The 17,770-nt window shown below is 39.6% G+C and overlaps 1 protein-coding gene across 1 annotated transcript in view; it reads right to left on the reverse strand.

Annotated features, from left to right (window-relative positions):
- Positions 1–1,998: 1,998 nt before the first annotated feature.
- Positions 1,999–17,770, reverse strand: part of ADAMTSL3 (ADAMTS like 3) — a 598,021-nt gene continuing 582,249 nt past the window's right edge. Inside the window, exons 28-30 of the mRNA XM_007945172.1 lie at positions 15,674–15,789; positions 3,003–3,217; positions 1,999–2,105 (exon numbers count right to left, since the gene is read on the reverse strand). Of these exons, the coding sequence (XP_007943363.1) occupies positions 1,999–2,105; positions 3,003–3,217; positions 15,674–15,789 (438 nt within the window). The remainder of the gene's footprint in view (positions 2,106–3,002; positions 3,218–15,673; positions 15,790–17,770) is intronic.

The following is a 17,770-nucleotide window of genomic DNA, read 5'->3' on the forward strand; positions in this document are numbered from 1 at the left end:
ATAGGCAATTTTGTTAATAAGAAAAATATATGTCCCATGTCTTTATTACATACTGTACAAAATAAAATATTGCACCTTTAAGTCATATAATAAATATATACAAAGTATTTTACAAATGATCTTTCTTTTAATTTAAAAACCTTTAACAATCAAGTGTGATTGATGATTGAAAACTCCTGGGCTGGTGTAGCCTCTTCACTTCCCCTATCCATCCCCAGCCACATAACCCTCCAACCCTCTACATACAGTAGTGCTCATCTCAGTGTCAGTGAGGCTGAAGTGAGAACAAGAAAGACCTGGTGTTCAGAATGTGGTAGATAGACTCAGCAAAGCTTGTCCACACACAAATCCAAAGTCACAATGCATTGTTCACTTAGTATTGATCAGGGACTAGGTCCAGCACAACTTGCTTCGGGTAACTTTGTTGCCAAACGGGCTGCAGACAGCATGTTCCAGGCATCTAGGACACTGAATAAAAAAGTGTGCCCACTTAATTGGGGCTGTGCACCATCTAAAGCCGTAAGTGGTAGTATATGAAGGAAAGATCTCCCTAACAAAATCACCTTCAGAACTTACAATTGAATGCCAGCCCTAACTTAACTTCAGCAGCAAAGTTTACTCCAAACATAACCTCCACCCTATTACTAGCACCAACATTGGCCCCAATCCAAACTCTGACCTAGCCTATTCCTAACCCTAACCCCTAAAGCCAGCTCTAGCCTTAGCCCTAACTTAGCTTCCATTCTTAACTAACCCAATCCTATCCCTAATCCTAAAACTAAGGCTAATCCTAATCCTATTCCCCAAATCCTAAACCAAACCCAAAAGCTACCACCTAGTTCTAATTCTAACTTCTAGCCTAACTATAATTCAGATTTACTGGAAAATCAGCTCTAATTAAGACATTTATTGTAAACAATTATTTTTTAACTATTACGCTTTATATTTACTTTCTTATAATTTTTCCAAAATAAAAATTCTTAGGAATTCTATTTGATGCATAAATTAGGTTTAACAAGGCTTTGCTTTTTTTTCTGTGTGTAAGATAATAGTGCTTAGAAAAAGTTCCATTCACAGCTCTTACAAGAAACCTTTGAATAGTACTTAAAAATCAGTAGAAAAGGTTAACTTTCCCTCTCCTTTGATTTCCATGATGCCTCATTTGGTCACAGTTGGATTCCCATAGTTGGGAAAATGGCTTCCACCTCTACTCTTGTTTTCTTCTGTTGGTGCAAGAGCAAGGACAAGATGCTACCCCCACTCCCTGCCCCATGAATCTTTGGATTGGTCTGTGTTAAGTAAGCTTGTCCAGAAAGACTGCTTCTTTTTCACAGACTCATTCAAACCAGTTGCCATTGAATTGATTTTGACTCATGGCAACCCCATGTATGTCAGAGTAGAACTGTGCTCCATAGGGTTTTAAATGACCTTTTGGAAGCAGACTGCCAGGTCTTTCTTCTGAGGCATGTCCAGGTGGACTTGAACTTCCAACCTTTTGGTTCATAGCTGAGTGCTTAACTGCACCACTTAGAGCCAACATTTGAATAACTACTGGCCGGGGCTTCTAAAGTGTAAATGCCTTATAAATCTGTTGAAACCCTAGAACTTGAGTGAAAAGAAAGTCATCAGTTGCTGTGTTTCCCAAGTCTCCAGGATGAGCTACTCTTTGCTAGTCTATGAATCCCAGGAAAGAAGCAACATGTGATGTACTCCTGATCTTGGTGTTTTCCTGGTGAGAAGGACATGATGAGGACTAAGTGCAATGCCATGTGTGCCATGGTGTTATTGTTAGTCCTGGAATACACTGCTTAAAAGAGTTGAAATTTCAAAACCATTTGTGGTAAAATGACTTGAAAAAATATTAATAGTGTTGTTTTTTATCAATCTCTGTTTGATCACAGAATCTAGAGATACATGTTTTGGAACCAGCTACATGGGGAAAAGAGCTTTTAGGTTTTTCTTTTATCTTCACAGCAGCATCATGACCCCACCAAAGGTTTATCCTTCTTGACATGACTGGCAGCACCTTTGTTTGTAGAAGTCTATCGAACACAAATTAAGATGTTTTACAAACATACAGTAGTGAGTGGTGTCTGTGCAGTCTCCTGCGAAAAAGAAAAAAATCCACATTATGTAGCTCATTAGACAACACACACACACACACACACACACACACAACTCAAACCAGTTGCCATTGACTTAATCCTAACTTGTGGTGACCCTATGTGCACCAGAGTCAAACTATGCTCCACAGAGTTTTCAATGGCTGTGATATCTTGGAAGTAGACTGCCAGCTCACTCTTCTGAGGCACCTGTAGGTGGATTTGAATTAACAACCTTTAGGTAGAAGCTGAGCATTTAGAGACATAGTTTTTTGTTTGTTTGTTTTTAATCATTTGATTTTATAAAAAGCCATAAAATAAGAGCACAGAGTGAGAAGAACGAGTCAGAAGTCCCTTGGTCTCACTTATCAACTAGGCCAAGTGACTTTTCATTGCTCTCTGGGGATCTCACTGTCCTGCTGGTCCATGCTTCCCCTCTCAGTGCTTAGAGTAACAGTGTTTAGCTTTTGAGGAGTTGTGGACCCCTTGAAAGACTCATGAAAGTTATGTACCCACGATCTACACGATCTAGAATTATACACATCCATATTAAATTTTACATAAATTTTAGGACATTTGCATATCTAAACAAACCCATCCATGGAATCCCTGTCTGAGAAGATGAGGTTACCAGGCAGAGGGGAAGTCTGAGAAGATGCTGTCAGTGTTTGTTAGCAAGGCACTGACCAATGCCACTGCCATCCAACTAATTAAACTATTTTGAAGAACACTGAGTTGTGTCCACATCAAACTACCTCATCTCCTAATGTCCCATGCTACCACACTGATTTTGAAAGGCCCCTCAGGCATAGCATGGAAGAGGGAGGCACCATTAGAGTCTGGTTTAAACAAATTGGACAAAGGGTCTGGGCAGTGGTGATACCTGAGAGGGGTACGTACTATCACAGGAAGGCCCAACACAGTGCCGCCAGGAAGTTGGCTTCTTTTGCTGCCCACAGTGTCTCTCAGCCACAGGCTTGCAGCTCCTTCTGTGCACACAGTCCACCTTTCGGGCCTGGAAGCCCCTGCCACAGGCTGCTGTACAGGGCCTCCAAGGGCCTGTGCACCAACACACATCACAGGCCCTTGATGAGCAGTTCTTCCTAAAGGTGGGTCTGAAATGAAGCAACAAGAAAACAGGAGAGGCAGGATGTCATCTCTTGCCCCACCTTGAGATCAAGCCTACCTTACCATATATTTAATATACTAAAAGACTTTACAATTAGGATGTAATAATAAAATTGTACTTTACAATTAGGATTCATCAGGAAACTGATTTGCACTGCCCATAGTTGGCTAAGGAAAGAAGTGGTGCATCATGATCATAATACGGAGAATTACATTCCTTTGATGTATAGATTATTTTCAAACCATTAAATGAATGACCCTACATTCCGTGAAAGTTAGTCCCAGATGTACTAGGAAGGTTTGGGAAACTGTCACAGATGCAGTATAGGGTAAGAGTTCTTTTAGAAAAGTTCATTTAAGAAAATTTATTTAAGGCTTTTTATGAGTATGAGAGAGTAGAGAGGGGCAAAATGTGGCCCCAGTGCCCCCACAAAAGTACTCTACTGTGAGAATCAACAAATAACCAAATTACTACCAAATGATAAACCAATCATGAGAACTCACACATGGGGAAAAAATCAGTAGGAGAATATAGGTGGATCATTGTAAACACATCTTTGCCCCTGGAAGAGTTCTTCCTCCTGCATTGATGATGGATGTAAGGTGTTAGATTCTTCTGCTAAGACCAAGAGACCAATCCCTCCACCTTGAAGCCATACAGTCTAGAACTTACTGGAAAATGACAAGATTCCTCCCTACCTGGGGCTGAGATTTCCTGTTTAGATGTGCTATGGAGAAGAAGGAAGGAGAAATAAATCCTGAGTTTCCCTTGACTTCCAACACCAAGTCAGGGCACACACACCAAAAGAAATACTATCCCAATAAACTGGAGCAGATCAATTTAGGCAAGAAAGGGAAGAATGACCACAATAATAAACCATTGGAAATATGTCAATACCCTTAAGTTTTCTAAGCATTTGAAACATATTCTGGTATAAATATGTGTTTATATGTGAGCAATCTTGTTTGCTAAGAGACGTTCTTTTAGGCTTGCATTTAGGTCACACCATCTAGCTAAACAAAACCAAATATACTGCCATAGAATAGATTCTGACTCCATAGGATAGCGACCCTATAGGACAGAATAGAACCGCCTCATATGGTTTCAAAGGCTGTAAATCTTTACAGAAGCAGTCTGCCTTATGTTTCTCCCATGAAGTTGCTGGTGGGTTCAAACTGCCTAACTTCTGGTTAGCAGCCCAGTGCTTTAACCACAGCACCACCAGAGCTCCTTGACTTGTAGATTGTTGTTGTTGTTTGCCGTCGAGTCAGCCCCGACTCATAGCGACCCCCTCCTTGGGTTTCCGAGGCAGTATCACTACGGAAGTAGGATTGCCCAACCTTCCTTCCGAGGAGTGGCTGGTGGGTTTGAACCGCCAGCCTTCTGGTTAGCAGTCAAGTGCCTTAGGCACTATGCTACCAGACTTGTAGATAGAAGCTACCAAAAACCATTTGGGAAGAGGGAGCTATGTCTGGTTTTCTTAGCCTTTAAAAGAGAGCAGAAAGTTAATGTCCTCTGACTTTTGAAAAGATATTTACCTTGCAGGGTTGTTGTTGTTGTTAGGTTTTGTCGAGTCAATTCCAACACATAGAGACCTTTGATATGACAGAATGAAACCTGCCCAACCCGGCACCATCCTCACTATCATTACTATGTTAGAACCCATTGTTGCACCCACTGTGTCAATCTGTTTTGTTGAAGGTCTTCCTCTTTTTTGTTGATCCTCTAATGTAATACTATCTTTCCCCAGGGACCAACCCTGACAACATGACCAAAGTATGAGAGGTAAAGTCTCACAATCTTTGCTTCTAAGGAGCATACTGGCTGTAGTTCATCCAAGACAGATTTGTTTGTTCTTCTGGAAGTCCATGGTATATTCAATATTTTTCACCTGCACCATAATTCAAAGGTACCAATTCTTCAGTCTTCCTGATTCATTGTCCAGCTTTTGCATGCATATGTTGTTGTTAGGTGCTGTCAAGTCAACTCCAACTCATAGCCACCCCGTGTACAAGGAATGAAACACTGTCTGATCATGTGCCATCATCACAATCCTTGTAATACTTGTGCCCATCATTGCACCCACTGTCAATCCATCTTGCTGAGGGTCTTCCCCTTTTGTGCTGACCCTCCACTTTACCAAGATGATATCCTTCTCCAGGGATATCATCTGACAACATGACCAAAGGAGGTGAGACGAAGTTTGGCCATTCTTCCTTCCAAGGAGCATTCTGGGTGCTCTTCTTCCAAGATAGATTTGTTCATTCTTTTGGCAGACTATGGTATTTTCAGCATTCTTCACCAACACCACAATTCAAAAGCATCAACTCTCCTTTGGTCTTCCTTATTTGTTGTCCAGCTTTCACATGTATATGAGGTGATTGAAAATACCATGGGTTGGGTTAGCACACCTTAGTCTTCAAAGTGACATCTTTGTTCTTCAACACCTTAAAGAGTCTTTTTAAGTAGGAACTGGGATCTTAAAAGCTTTCAAATGGCCAGATGCAACAATGGGTCTCTTCTCATTCAGAACAAAGAAGGATGAAGAAAACCAAAGATGCATGGAAACAATTAGTCCAAGGGACTGGTACACGATGTGATCCTCAGTCTATATGATTATAAGACCAGAACTAGATGGTTCTTGGCTACCACTGTCAACCACTTGGAGGGGGATCCATGTAGGAGATCCTGGATAGAGTGAGAGAACTATGTGGAACAAAACTCAAAATCATTAAAAAAAAAAAGGGGAACCAGGTTTGCTGGTCTGATAGGGCCTGGTGAAACCCCTGAGACTATGGCCTCTAGCAGCCCATCAGGTCTGGAATTGAACCCACTCCTGTGGCTTCCAGCCAAACAAAAGACAGGCATATAAGCTGAAAATTTACACAAGGTACATACTCTCCTTGAAGAGATCAATCATGGGAGAATAGAAGGGCTGTGTATGCACAGTAAGACAGTTCGGGGGGCAGGAGTACATGGGAGGAAAGGGCACTTGGAAGAGAGTTAACTATGGGGAGGAAGTGGGAAAAGAGCTGTTGCACTGTGCGAAATTGCAGTCAATGTCAAGCGACAAAGTATGTGTGTTCTGCTGTATGGAAAATGAATTTTCTCTGTAAACTTTCACCCAAATCACAATAAATTTTTCTTTTTTTAAAAGAAGAGGTCTTTTGCAGAAGATTTGCGCAGTGCTACATGATGTCTAATTTCTTCACTGCTGCTTCCATGTCTATTGATTGTGGATTCAAGTAATATGAAATCTTTGATAACTTAAATCTTTTTTCCATTTATTGTGATGCTGCTTATTGGTCCAGTTGTGAGGACTTTCATTTTTTTTTTTTTTTAATGTTGAGGTGTAATCCATACTGCAGACTGTAGTCTTTAACCTTCATCACTAAGTGCTCAAGTCAGCATCACTTTCAGAAAGCAAGGTTGTGTCATCTGCATATCGCAGGTTGTTAATGAGTCTTCCTCCAATCCTGATGGTGTGTTCTTCTTCATATACTCCAGCTTCTTGCATTATTTACTCACATACAGATTGAATAAATATGGTGAAAGGATACAACCCTTACTCACACCCTTCCTGATTTTAAACCATGCAGTATCCTGTTCTGTTCAAATGATAGCATCCTGGTCCATGTTGAGGTTCTTCATAAGCACAGTTAAATGTTATGGAATTCGCACTGCTCTCAGTGTCATTCATAACTTGTCATGATTCACATAGTTGAATGATTTTGCATAGTCAATAAAACACAAGTAAACATCTTTCTAGTATTCTTTGTTTTCAGCCAAGATCCATCTGACCTCAGCAATGCTATCTCTCGTTCCATGTTCTCTTCTGAATCCAGCTTGCATTTCTGGTAGTTCCCTGTCAATATACTGCTGCAACCATTTTTGAATTATCATCAGCAAAATTTTACTTGCATGTAATATAAATTATATTGTTTAATAACTTCCACATTCTGAAGGATCGATCACCTTTCTTGGGAATGGGTACAAATCTGGGTCTCTTCCAGTTAGTTGGCTAGGTAGCTGTCTTCCAAATTACTTGGCATAGAAAAGTAAGTGCCTCCTGCATGGCATCCATTTGTTGAAATATCTCAGTGGGTATTCCATCAATTCCTGGAGGCTTGTTCTTTGCCAATTCCTTCAGTGCAGCTTTGACTCCTTTCTTCAGTACCATTGGTTCTTGATTATATGCCACCTCCTGAAATAGTTGGACATTGACAAATTCTTTTTTGTACAGTTACTCTGTGTATTCCTTCCATCTTCTTGTGATGCTTCATGCATCATTCAATACTTTGCCCTTAGAATCATTCAATATTGCAGCTCGAGGCTTAAATTTTTTCTTCAGTTCTTTCAGCTTGAAAAATGTGAGCATGTTCTTCCCTTTTGGTTTTCTAACTCCAGGTCTTTGCACATTTCATTATAATAACTGACTTTGTCTTTTTGAGCTGCTCTTTGAAATCATCTGTTCAGTTCTTTTATCTTGTCATTTCTTCCATTTGCTTTAGCTACTATCCATTCAAGAGCAAGTTTCAGAGTCTCTTCTGACATCTATTTTGGTCTTTTCTTCCTTTCCTGTCTTTTGAATGACCTTTTGCTTTCTTTATGTATGATGTTCCTGATATCATCTCACAACTCCTCTGGTTTTTGGTCATTAGTGTTCAGTGTGTCAAATATTTTCTTCAGATTGTCTCTAAATTCAGGAGGGATATAATCAAGATCATATTTTGGCTTTTGTTGACTTGTTTTAATTTTCTTCAGCTTCAACTTGAACTTGCATATGAGCAATTGATACTCTGTTCCACAGTCAATTGCTGGCCTTGTTTTGGCGGAAGATATTGAGCTTCTCCATCACCTCATTCCACAGATGTAGTTGTCTGATTCCTATGTATTCCATTGAGCAAGTTCCACATTTATAGCTGCTGTTTATGTTTTCGAAAAAAGGTATTTGCAATGAATAAGTCATTAGTCTTGCAAAATTCTATCATGCCATCTCCAGCATCATTTCTATCACCAAGGCCATATGTTCCAACTACAGGTGATTCTTCTTTGTTTCTAACATTCATATTCCAATCACCAGTAATAACCAATACATCTTGATTGCATGCCCGTTCAATTTCAGACTGCCTAAGTTGGTACACATCTTCAATTTCCTTCTCTTTGGCTTTAGTGTTTGGTTTGTAAATTTGAGTAATAGTAGTATTAACTGGTCTTCCTTGTAGGTGTATGGACATTATCCTGTCACTGACAGCATTGTGCTTCAGAACAGATCTTGAAACATTCTTTGTGATGATGAATCTGACATCATTTCTCTTCAATTTGTTCTTTCAAGTATAATATCTCTTATGATTGGTTCAATATGGCCAATACCAGTCCATTTCAGCTGACTAATATCTAGTATATGGATCTTTAGGTATTCCATTTCATTTGTGATAACTTCCAATTTTCTGGAATTAAGTGTTCCGGAATTCCAATTTTTCAAAATATTATCCATAATTTGTATGATCCATACAGTCCAATGCCTTTCTATAGTCAATAAAATACAGATAAATATCTTTCTGGTAGTCTTTGCTTCCAGACAAGATTCATCTGACATCAGCAGTGATAATACCCATTGTTCTAGGTCCTGTTCTAAATCCGGCATGAATTTCTGGCAGTTCCCTGTCAATGTACTCCTGCAATCGTTTTTGAATTATTTTCAGCAAAATTTTACTTCTGTGTGATATTAATGATATTGTTCAATAATTTCCTTGTACTGTTGGATCACCTGTCTTTGGGATGGGCATAAATATGGATCTCTTCCAGTTGGTTGGACAGGTACCTGTCTTCCACATTTTTTGGCATAGAAAAATGAACACTTCAGCGATGCATCCATTTTCTGAACATCTCAGTTGGTATTCTGTCAGTTCCTGGACCCTTATTTTCGTTAATGCCTTCAGTGAACCTTGGATATCTTCCTTTAGTACCATTTGTTCTTGATCATATGTTACCTGCTGGAATGGTTTAAAATCAACCAATTCTTTTTAGTACAGTGACTCTGTGTATTTCTTCCATCTTCTTTTGATGCTTCCTGTGTTGTTCAATATTTTATCCATAGAATCCTTCAACATTGTAACTCAAGGCTTGAATTTTTCTTCAGTTCTTTCAGCTTGAGAAATCATGAGTGTGTTCTTCTCTTTCAGTTTTCCAACTCCAGGTTTTGCACATTTCACTATAATATTTTACTTTGTCTTCTCAAGCCACCCTTTGAAATATTCTATTCAGCTATTTTACTTCATCATTTCTTCCATTCACTTTAGCTACTCTACATTCAATTCAAGTTTCTGAATTCCTTCTACATCTACTTTGGTCTTTTTTTTCTTCCTTGTATTTTTTAATGACCTTTAGCTTTCTTCATGTATGATATCCTCGATGTCATCCTACAACTTGTCTGGTCTTCAGTCATTGGTTTTCAATCAGTCAAATCTATTCTTAAGTTGATTTGTTAATTTAGTTGGATATAATCAAGGTTGTATGTTGGTCTAAGGACTTGTTTCAATTTTCTTCAGCTTCAACTTTAACTTGTATGTGAACAACTAATAGTCTGTTCCACAATTAGCTCTTGGCTTTGTTATAGTTGAAGATATTGAACTTCTCAATTGGCTTTGTCCACAAATACAGTGGATTTGATTCCCATGACTGCAGAAGTTGGTAAAACTCTTTAATTTCTTCCTCTTTGACTTTAGTGGTTTGTGTGTAAATTTGAATAATAGTTATATTAACTGATCTTCTTTGAATGATAGGGATATATTCCTATCACTGGCAGCATCGCAATTCATGAAGATCATGAAATGTTTTTTTTGACTATGAATACAACCCAATTCCTCTTCAATTTGTTATTCCTAGCATAGTAGAACACTATAACTGTCTAATTCAAAATAGCCCATACCAGTCTATTTCAGCTCACTAATGTTTAGGATATCAATCTTTATGCATTCCATTTCACTTTTTACAATTTCCAATTTACCTAAATACATAATTCATGCATTTCACATTCCAATTATTAATGGGTATTTATAGCTGTTTCTTCTCATTTAGAGTTGTGCCACATTAGCAAATGAAGGTCCTGATAGCTTTACTTCATTCATGTCATTAAGGTTGACTCAACTTTGAGGATGCAGGTCTTTCCCAGTTGTATTTTAAATGTCTTCCAACCTGAGAGGCTCATCTTCTGGCATTATATTAGACAAGGTTACAAGGTTCTCAGTGACCAATTTTTTCCTAAGTAGACCACCACAGCGTTTTCCTAGTCTGTTTTAGTCTGGAAGCTATGCTGAAACCTGTCCACCATAGGTGACCCTGCTCGTCTCTGAAATCCCAGCATCAGAGCAACATGCAAACAACAACAATATGACAAACTGAGAGACAAGTAGTGACCCTGCAGGGTATAACCACTGTATTGGACTGTTTTGGGATATCTGCCCTTGCTCTGTAGGTGAGGGCTTCTGGAAGATATATTTGTACTACGTGAAGATGTTGTACTGGAAGAGGCCCTTAACTTGATCTGGTTCAATAATTATCTTTCTCCTAGGAATTTGGAAGTTGCTGGAACAAGACATGCAAACCTGAAAAGTGGAGTGGTGGTGACCATATTCTGCCACATGGGCAAAAGAGGTAGGGAAAATTAGTTTTCTGAAAGAATGAATTAGAAACACAGATCCTCAGAGGTGAGAGAAGAAGGATGAACCTCAATGGTTTCCCATTTCTTGGTTTCCTTCCTAAGGCCTGGACTTTTGGGGTGATGATACATTTTATTTATTTAGTTTTTATTAAAGTCTTCTTATGAGGATACGTCATTTTATAAAGAGTTTGAAACATCACTGGATATGTAACAAGATGAGAAAATTGTGATACCCTCAACTTCTCTAAGAAAGTGTATCTCACATGGTTGGAAGCAATATGTGGATTAGCTACTAGGGAGCTACTCCATCAAGGGATGTCAAAACCAACCAACCAACCCACTGCCATTCAGTTGATTCTGATTTGATTCTAGTTGATAGCAACCCTATGGGACAGAGTGGAATTGCCCCATAGGGTTTCCAAGGCTATAAATCTGTACAGAATCAGACTACCTCATCTTTTTGTAGCAGAGTGGGTTCCAACTGTTGACCTTTTGGTTAGCAGCCAGAAGCTTTAACACAGTTCCACTAGAACTCCTTTATGAAAAAAATACCTTCACACCACTATTAGTTATGATGGAGTCAATTCTGACCCCATGTGTTTACAAAGAAATGGTCCATAGGGTTTTCTTGGCTATAATCTTAACGGAAACAGATGTCCAGGACTTTTCTTCTGCAATGCTGCTGGATGAGTTGAAATGTCAATTTTTAATTTAGGTCAGCTGTCCAGTGTAAACCATTTGTGCCACCTAGGGACTGATGGTGGTTCAAATCCACCAGCCACTTCTCAGAAGGAAGGTTGGGCAATCTACTTCCATAGTGATACTGCCTCAGAAACTCAAGGAGGGGTTGCTATGAGTCTGATCCAACTCGACCGTGGTGCATTAGAGACTTTCACATTACACTGTTTTATAAAGGGAAAAGGTACTACCCTTTTAGCTATGGGGCTTTTGTTTCCTCCTTAAGTATGTATTCTAGGGGTCAAAAGTTGATTTGCTGTGGACAACAGAGCAGAGAATGAGAACTCCTCAGCCATTCCTTGAAGCAGAGATCAGCTTTTCTACTGAATAAAGGTTGAACAAATATTCAAAGAGCATTAGAAGAATCTGTTTTAAAGGCTATCACATTGGTGCTCAGAAGTGCTCCTGTCTTTATAATTACTCAGTTCCCCCCTTTGCATAAGTCATTCCAAGTTGACTTTTGCTATTTCCAGCCCTTAACTAATACAACCACGACTCCACTTCAGTGAAAGGCAGAGACAGCAGGAAGTCAGAAAGAGTCACTGAGTTTCCTAAATATAATGGATGAGAGGGGCACAGGGAGCTATAGACCAGGGCAGAAATTGAAGCCCAGGACAGCTTGTTGTTGTTGTTATGTGCCATCGAGTCGGACCCACTCATAGCGACCCCTCCTTGGGTTTCTGAGACAGTATCACTACAGAAATAGATTGCCCCATCTTCCATCCTAGGAGTGGCTTAGAGTTTGGTCATGGAAGACCCAGTAAAAAAATGCAAATTCAGTCCAGCAGATGGTGCCATTTCCTCCTCACCAGGGACAGGACTTGGGATGAGGATGGTTGATCCAGGTGGACATAGCCTGGGCACAAGCATTATGCACACAACTGGGGCTCATGTGTTTATCTACATAAAACATGAAAATAGAATGGCAGTAGAAATCATTAAGTAACACTGTTTCTTTCTACTAGGCTTTCTCAATTTCTCATTCCTACTCAGTCTACCTGCACCTCTATCTTGAATCTCCCCTTGCACTATCAGCCAGATGCAACTGCTGATTGTATTGTTGTTGTTGCTATGTGCCGTTGAGTCGGAGCCAACTCATAGCGACCCCTCCTTGGGTTTCTGAGGCATTATCACTACAGAAGTAGATTGCCCAACCTTCCTTCTGAGGAGTGGCTGGTGGATTTGAACTAAGTTACTAAGATACTAAGTTGAGTTAGTTTCAAACTCAACTAAACTCAACTTAGTGCAGGAGTTCTGGTGGCATAGTGCCTTAGGCATTTGACTGGTATCCAGAAGGCTGGCAGTTCAAACCCACCAGCCACTCCTTGGAAGGAAGATTTGGCAATCTACTTCTGTAGTGACACCACCTTGGAAACCCAAGGAAGGGTCACTATGAGTCAGATCCAGCTTGATGTCAGTGAGTTTGGTTTTGGGTTTGGTATCAACAACTGCAAAAGAAACCCATAACTGCTCTCTATACAACTTAGGCTTTCGTCCATAAACCACCATATAGTTGAGTAAAGTAATAGCATAAAAGAAAAGCACCAAGATATAAAAACAGAGCAATCAACCTGGGAAGCAACAGAAATAGTACAGAAAATGAAAAGTAATTTGACACTTTTCCCCTTAGTCTTGGGAAATGTTCTATTATAATTTCTTTTTTAAAATTTCCACCCTTCCATTTCACCTCCTTGTCTCTTTCCCAAAACCCTATTTGATCAGTTATTGTTGTTGTTGTTAGGTGCTGCTGAGTAGATATAGAGACCTTATGTGATAGAATAGAACTGTCCCTTTGGGTTTTCTTGGCTGGAGGAGATTGCCGGGTCTTCTTACAGAGCTGCTGGGTAGGTTCGATCTGCCAACTTTCTGGTTAGCAGCTGAGTGCTTAACCATTGTACAACCAGAGCTCCTCATCAGCTATTAGACCTCCCCCAAAATGTCTCCATGTCTTTTTATCTTCTCTATCATATTTTCTGCATCTTAATTTTGCTCCCTTTTTGTGACTGTGAAAAGCAAATCCAAGGGGGGGAAAGAAAAAAAAGGCCAATATAGCTGGAATATGAAGGTAAAAGAGGTTAAGATCTTGGATGAAGCTATGGAAAGAGATAGGACTTTACTGGCCAGTATTTTAGAGGCCACATTAAGAATTTTGGTAAATCTTCCTAACAGAAAAATGAAGCCTCTAAGTGATTAATCTACCAGGGAGATGGGTTGTGGTGACAGTATGAATAGTACTGCATTTTTGAAAAGATCACTGCAGTAGCAGTGTGAAAACTGGATTGGAGAAGAGCATGAATGGCTGGAGGGAGACTAGATGACTACGGGAGTGGACCAGGTGAGATATGATGATGACTTGCATAGGGTACTGGAATTGGAAAAAAGTGATTGGGTTCAAGAAAAAAAATACAAACAGCTAAAGCATATAAAAACTAATCTGAGAAGTACAAAATAATATTAGATATAATTTTTTTATCCATCAGATCAGCAAACATTTTAGACTGAAAACCTATAGAATGTTGATTTAAAAAAGGGGGTTTCTCATACACTGTTGTTATAGATACTTTTATGGTAATTTGGTAGTATCAAAATGAGCATACCCATCAATTTGATCTTAAATCTAAGAATTTACCCTGCAAATTACCCTGTGTGCACAAGGATATATATACCCCAGGATGTTTACTGCAGCATTTGCTTGCAATGGCAAAAAAATTGAAACAATCAAATGTGTATCAGTGTGGGAATGATGTAATATTAAATATAACAACTAAAGAATCAATTGAATATTTATGTACTAAGATGGAAGAAGTCTATAACATTGTTAAATAGGAAAAACAAAGTTCAGAAAAAAAATATCTATGGCATGTTAAAAAAAAAAAAAAAAAGCCTCAACCTACAGGTGCATTTGTGTATGTAAATACATCTTTGCAAATGCAAAGGAAAATATCTGGGATGCTGCATTCAATTTGTGTGTGGTCTCTAGTTTCTCATCAACATAGAAACTAGGTTTTCTTTTGAGATTGAGGGCAGTGTTCCAAACATTTACCATTTGAGGAAAATGGTTCTGGCTTGAAATCATGTTGCGGTGAATAGGAAACGCAGTGGGCTCTACAACTTGAACCTCACTGAAGGCTCAGAATGTTTACCAAGCAAATTGTCAAGATTGTCTCATTTTCTTCAGCAACATTCAGGATGGGGATGAGGAAGAAATACCCACTTACTAAGCATCTTCTTTGAACTAGGCTGCTTGAAAGCATCACATTATGCTAACTAAAACTTCTCAATCATAAATCCAAATGGATGAACCCGTTTTGCAGATTAGAAAACTAAACTCAGAGAGATTAGGTAGTCTAAGGTCACACAATAAGAGAGTGACAGAATTGCAAAGCCCCTGGTCAGTATGTCCTCAGGGCTCTGCTGGCTGTAGCATTGTGGTCTGGGATAGTGGAGCCACAGTATGGAAGGAGTCTGGTTTCTAAATGACTTTCTGGAGCAAAGCTCATCTACCCTTAAACCACCTATTAACTTTGACTTTACGCAAGAGAACAACAAACTTCTTTCTCATGTTGTGGTGAGAACCCCTTAATCAAAGTTTTATTCTCTGTTAAATTACTGTACCAGTATCCTGATCAAAACAATTTATAAACAGAGGAATAAGGTAGTTCATCCAAAACATTGGGAAGATTTAATGTGTACACCTAAGCATATTAAAAGCAACAACAAATATTATAGTGAACAATTAAAAGCAATAAGAAATTTCATTAGGCATAGCTAAGTTTACATATGTAGGGAAAAGTATCTGTCTACTCTCAATGCTGTCCCCCTTTCCCCCTTTTAGGATGATCTCTCTCCATGTGTTTATATCCAAATAATATGTAATCTTAAACAGTACATATTACTTAACACTTTAGGTATATATTACTGAGGGTGACACCATAAGAAAATCACAATTTAATAGGATTTGTCAGTTGTGAGAGGTGGTAGAAACTTGAAATAATTTAGTTTCGAAGGCAGTTTTAGTCACCGATGGAGGCAGGCCAGTACCTCCTTTTGTCATCACAGTGGGAGCCCGATGCTGCAGAGCCATTGTGCTGTTGACAAACTGTGTGATGCTGCTGCTGCTGCATCCTCCCAGCATGGCCCAGGCAACGCCCAGGACACTGGAACAAAGCAAAACATGGTATCGTATCAAACCGTGCAATCACGCAGGCACCCAAATCATGCACTGTAGGCAGGACAGCTAAAGACCAGTTACAGAAGAACCAGCTATCCCTCAGGGGAAGTCAGGGCAAATCAGAGTACAGCCTAGGAACCAGACACCCTTCCTCAGAGCCACGAAGAAGCTGAATTTCCCCTTTCTCCCCTTGGAACTTAGACTACCTCTGGGCAAAGGGGAAAAGAACAGGAAAAATCTTGAGTTGACAGGGCTGAAGTCTGGAAATGGGAGTTCCTGGGTGGTGCAAGTGGTTAACACACTCGGTTGCTAACCAAAGGGCTGGAAGTCCAAGTCCACCCAGAAGTGCTTCAGAAGAAAGGCCTGGTGGTCCACTTCTAAAAAATCAGCCACTGAAAACTTTATGGAGCACAGCTCTACACACATGGTGTCACCATGAATTGAAATTACTGGTTAATTGCCAAAATGACTACACTTAAAACCAGAAGTGACCAACAAATTTGGTTTTTCTGCTGTGAGAAAAATGGAGGCTTGTGTGGTAAGGTGAGTTCAATTATAGACAAAAAGACAAAAACTTGATGGGTGGCTTTAAAATGTTTATGCATTCGTTGTCTTAGTTATCTAGTACTGCTAGAACAGAAATAACGTAAGTGGGTAGCTTTAAAAAAAGGAAATTTATTTTCTCACAGTCTAGGCTAGAAGTCTGAATTCAGGGTGCCTGCTCTAAGGGAAGGCTTTCTCTTTCTGTGGGCTCTGGGAGAAGGTCCTTGTCTCTGAGTTTCTGCTCCTAGATGATCATGTGCCTTGGCATCTCTCTTCCCCTATCTCTGCTTTTTTGGTTTGCTTGTTTACTCTCTTTTACATCTCAAAGAGATTGCTTTATGACACACCCTACACTAATCCAAGGGAGGTTTGGTGGCATAATGCCTTAGGCATTTGACTGCTAACCAGAAGGCTGGTGATTCAAACCCACCAGCCACTCCTCGGAAAGAAGATTGGGCAATCTACTTCCATAGTGATACCACCTCGGAAACCCAGGGAGGGGTCACCACGAGTGGGATCCAACTTGACAGCAGTACATTTGGGCTTCTGTTGTTGTTGTTATTCTACACTAATCCTGTCTCATTAATATAACAAAGGCAACTCATTCCCAAATGGAATTATAATCACAGGCATGTTGTTGTTGTTGTTATGTGCCATCAAGTTGGACCCGACTCATAGTGACCGCTCCTTGAGTTTCTGAGGCAGTATCACTATGGAAATAGATTGCCCCATCTTCCTTCTGAGGAGTGGCTGGTGGGTTTGAACCGCCAGGCTTCTGGTTAGCAGTGAAAAGCCTTAGGTAATATGCCACCAGGGCTCCAATCAGTTATATAATATCAGTCAGATAACACCCATTAATGTTTTCTTATAATTGTTTTTAGTTGGCTTGGAAAAAAATCTTTTCCATCATGACAGTTCTTTTTGGGTTAATTATTTTTACACTTACATATTGGATCAAATCAAAATTTAGTTAATCAATTTCCCTCATATCATGCCCTCCTTTTTTCGTAACACACTTACTGAGATATAACTCACATAGCATTACTCACATGCCATACAATTCACTCATTTAAAGTGTACAGTTCAAGGATTTTTAGTATATTCCCAGAGTTGTGCAACAATCACTACAATCAGTTTTAGAACATATGATACGATGATAGATTCCCCCCTAAAAAATCCTGTACTCTATCAGGCACACTACATCATACCTCTCCTCCTAGCCCTAGAAAATCACTAATCTACTTTCTGTCTCTTTGTGGTTGTAGTTATGTGCTGTGGAGTCAGACCGACTCATAGCGACCCCTCCTTGGGTTTCCAAGACAGTATAACTACGGAAGTAGATTGCCCAACCTTCCTTCCAAGGAGCGGCTGGTGGGTTTGAACTGCCAGCCTTCTGGTTAGCAGTCAAGTGCCTTAGGCACTAT

This window comes from Orycteropus afer, unplaced genomic scaffold (assembly GCF_000298275.1).
Source record: "Orycteropus afer afer isolate SDZICR_OR568_19922 unplaced genomic scaffold, OryAfe1.0 scaffold00132, whole genome shotgun sequence".
Classification (NCBI taxonomy): domain Eukaryota; kingdom Metazoa; phylum Chordata; class Mammalia; order Tubulidentata; family Orycteropodidae; genus Orycteropus; species Orycteropus afer.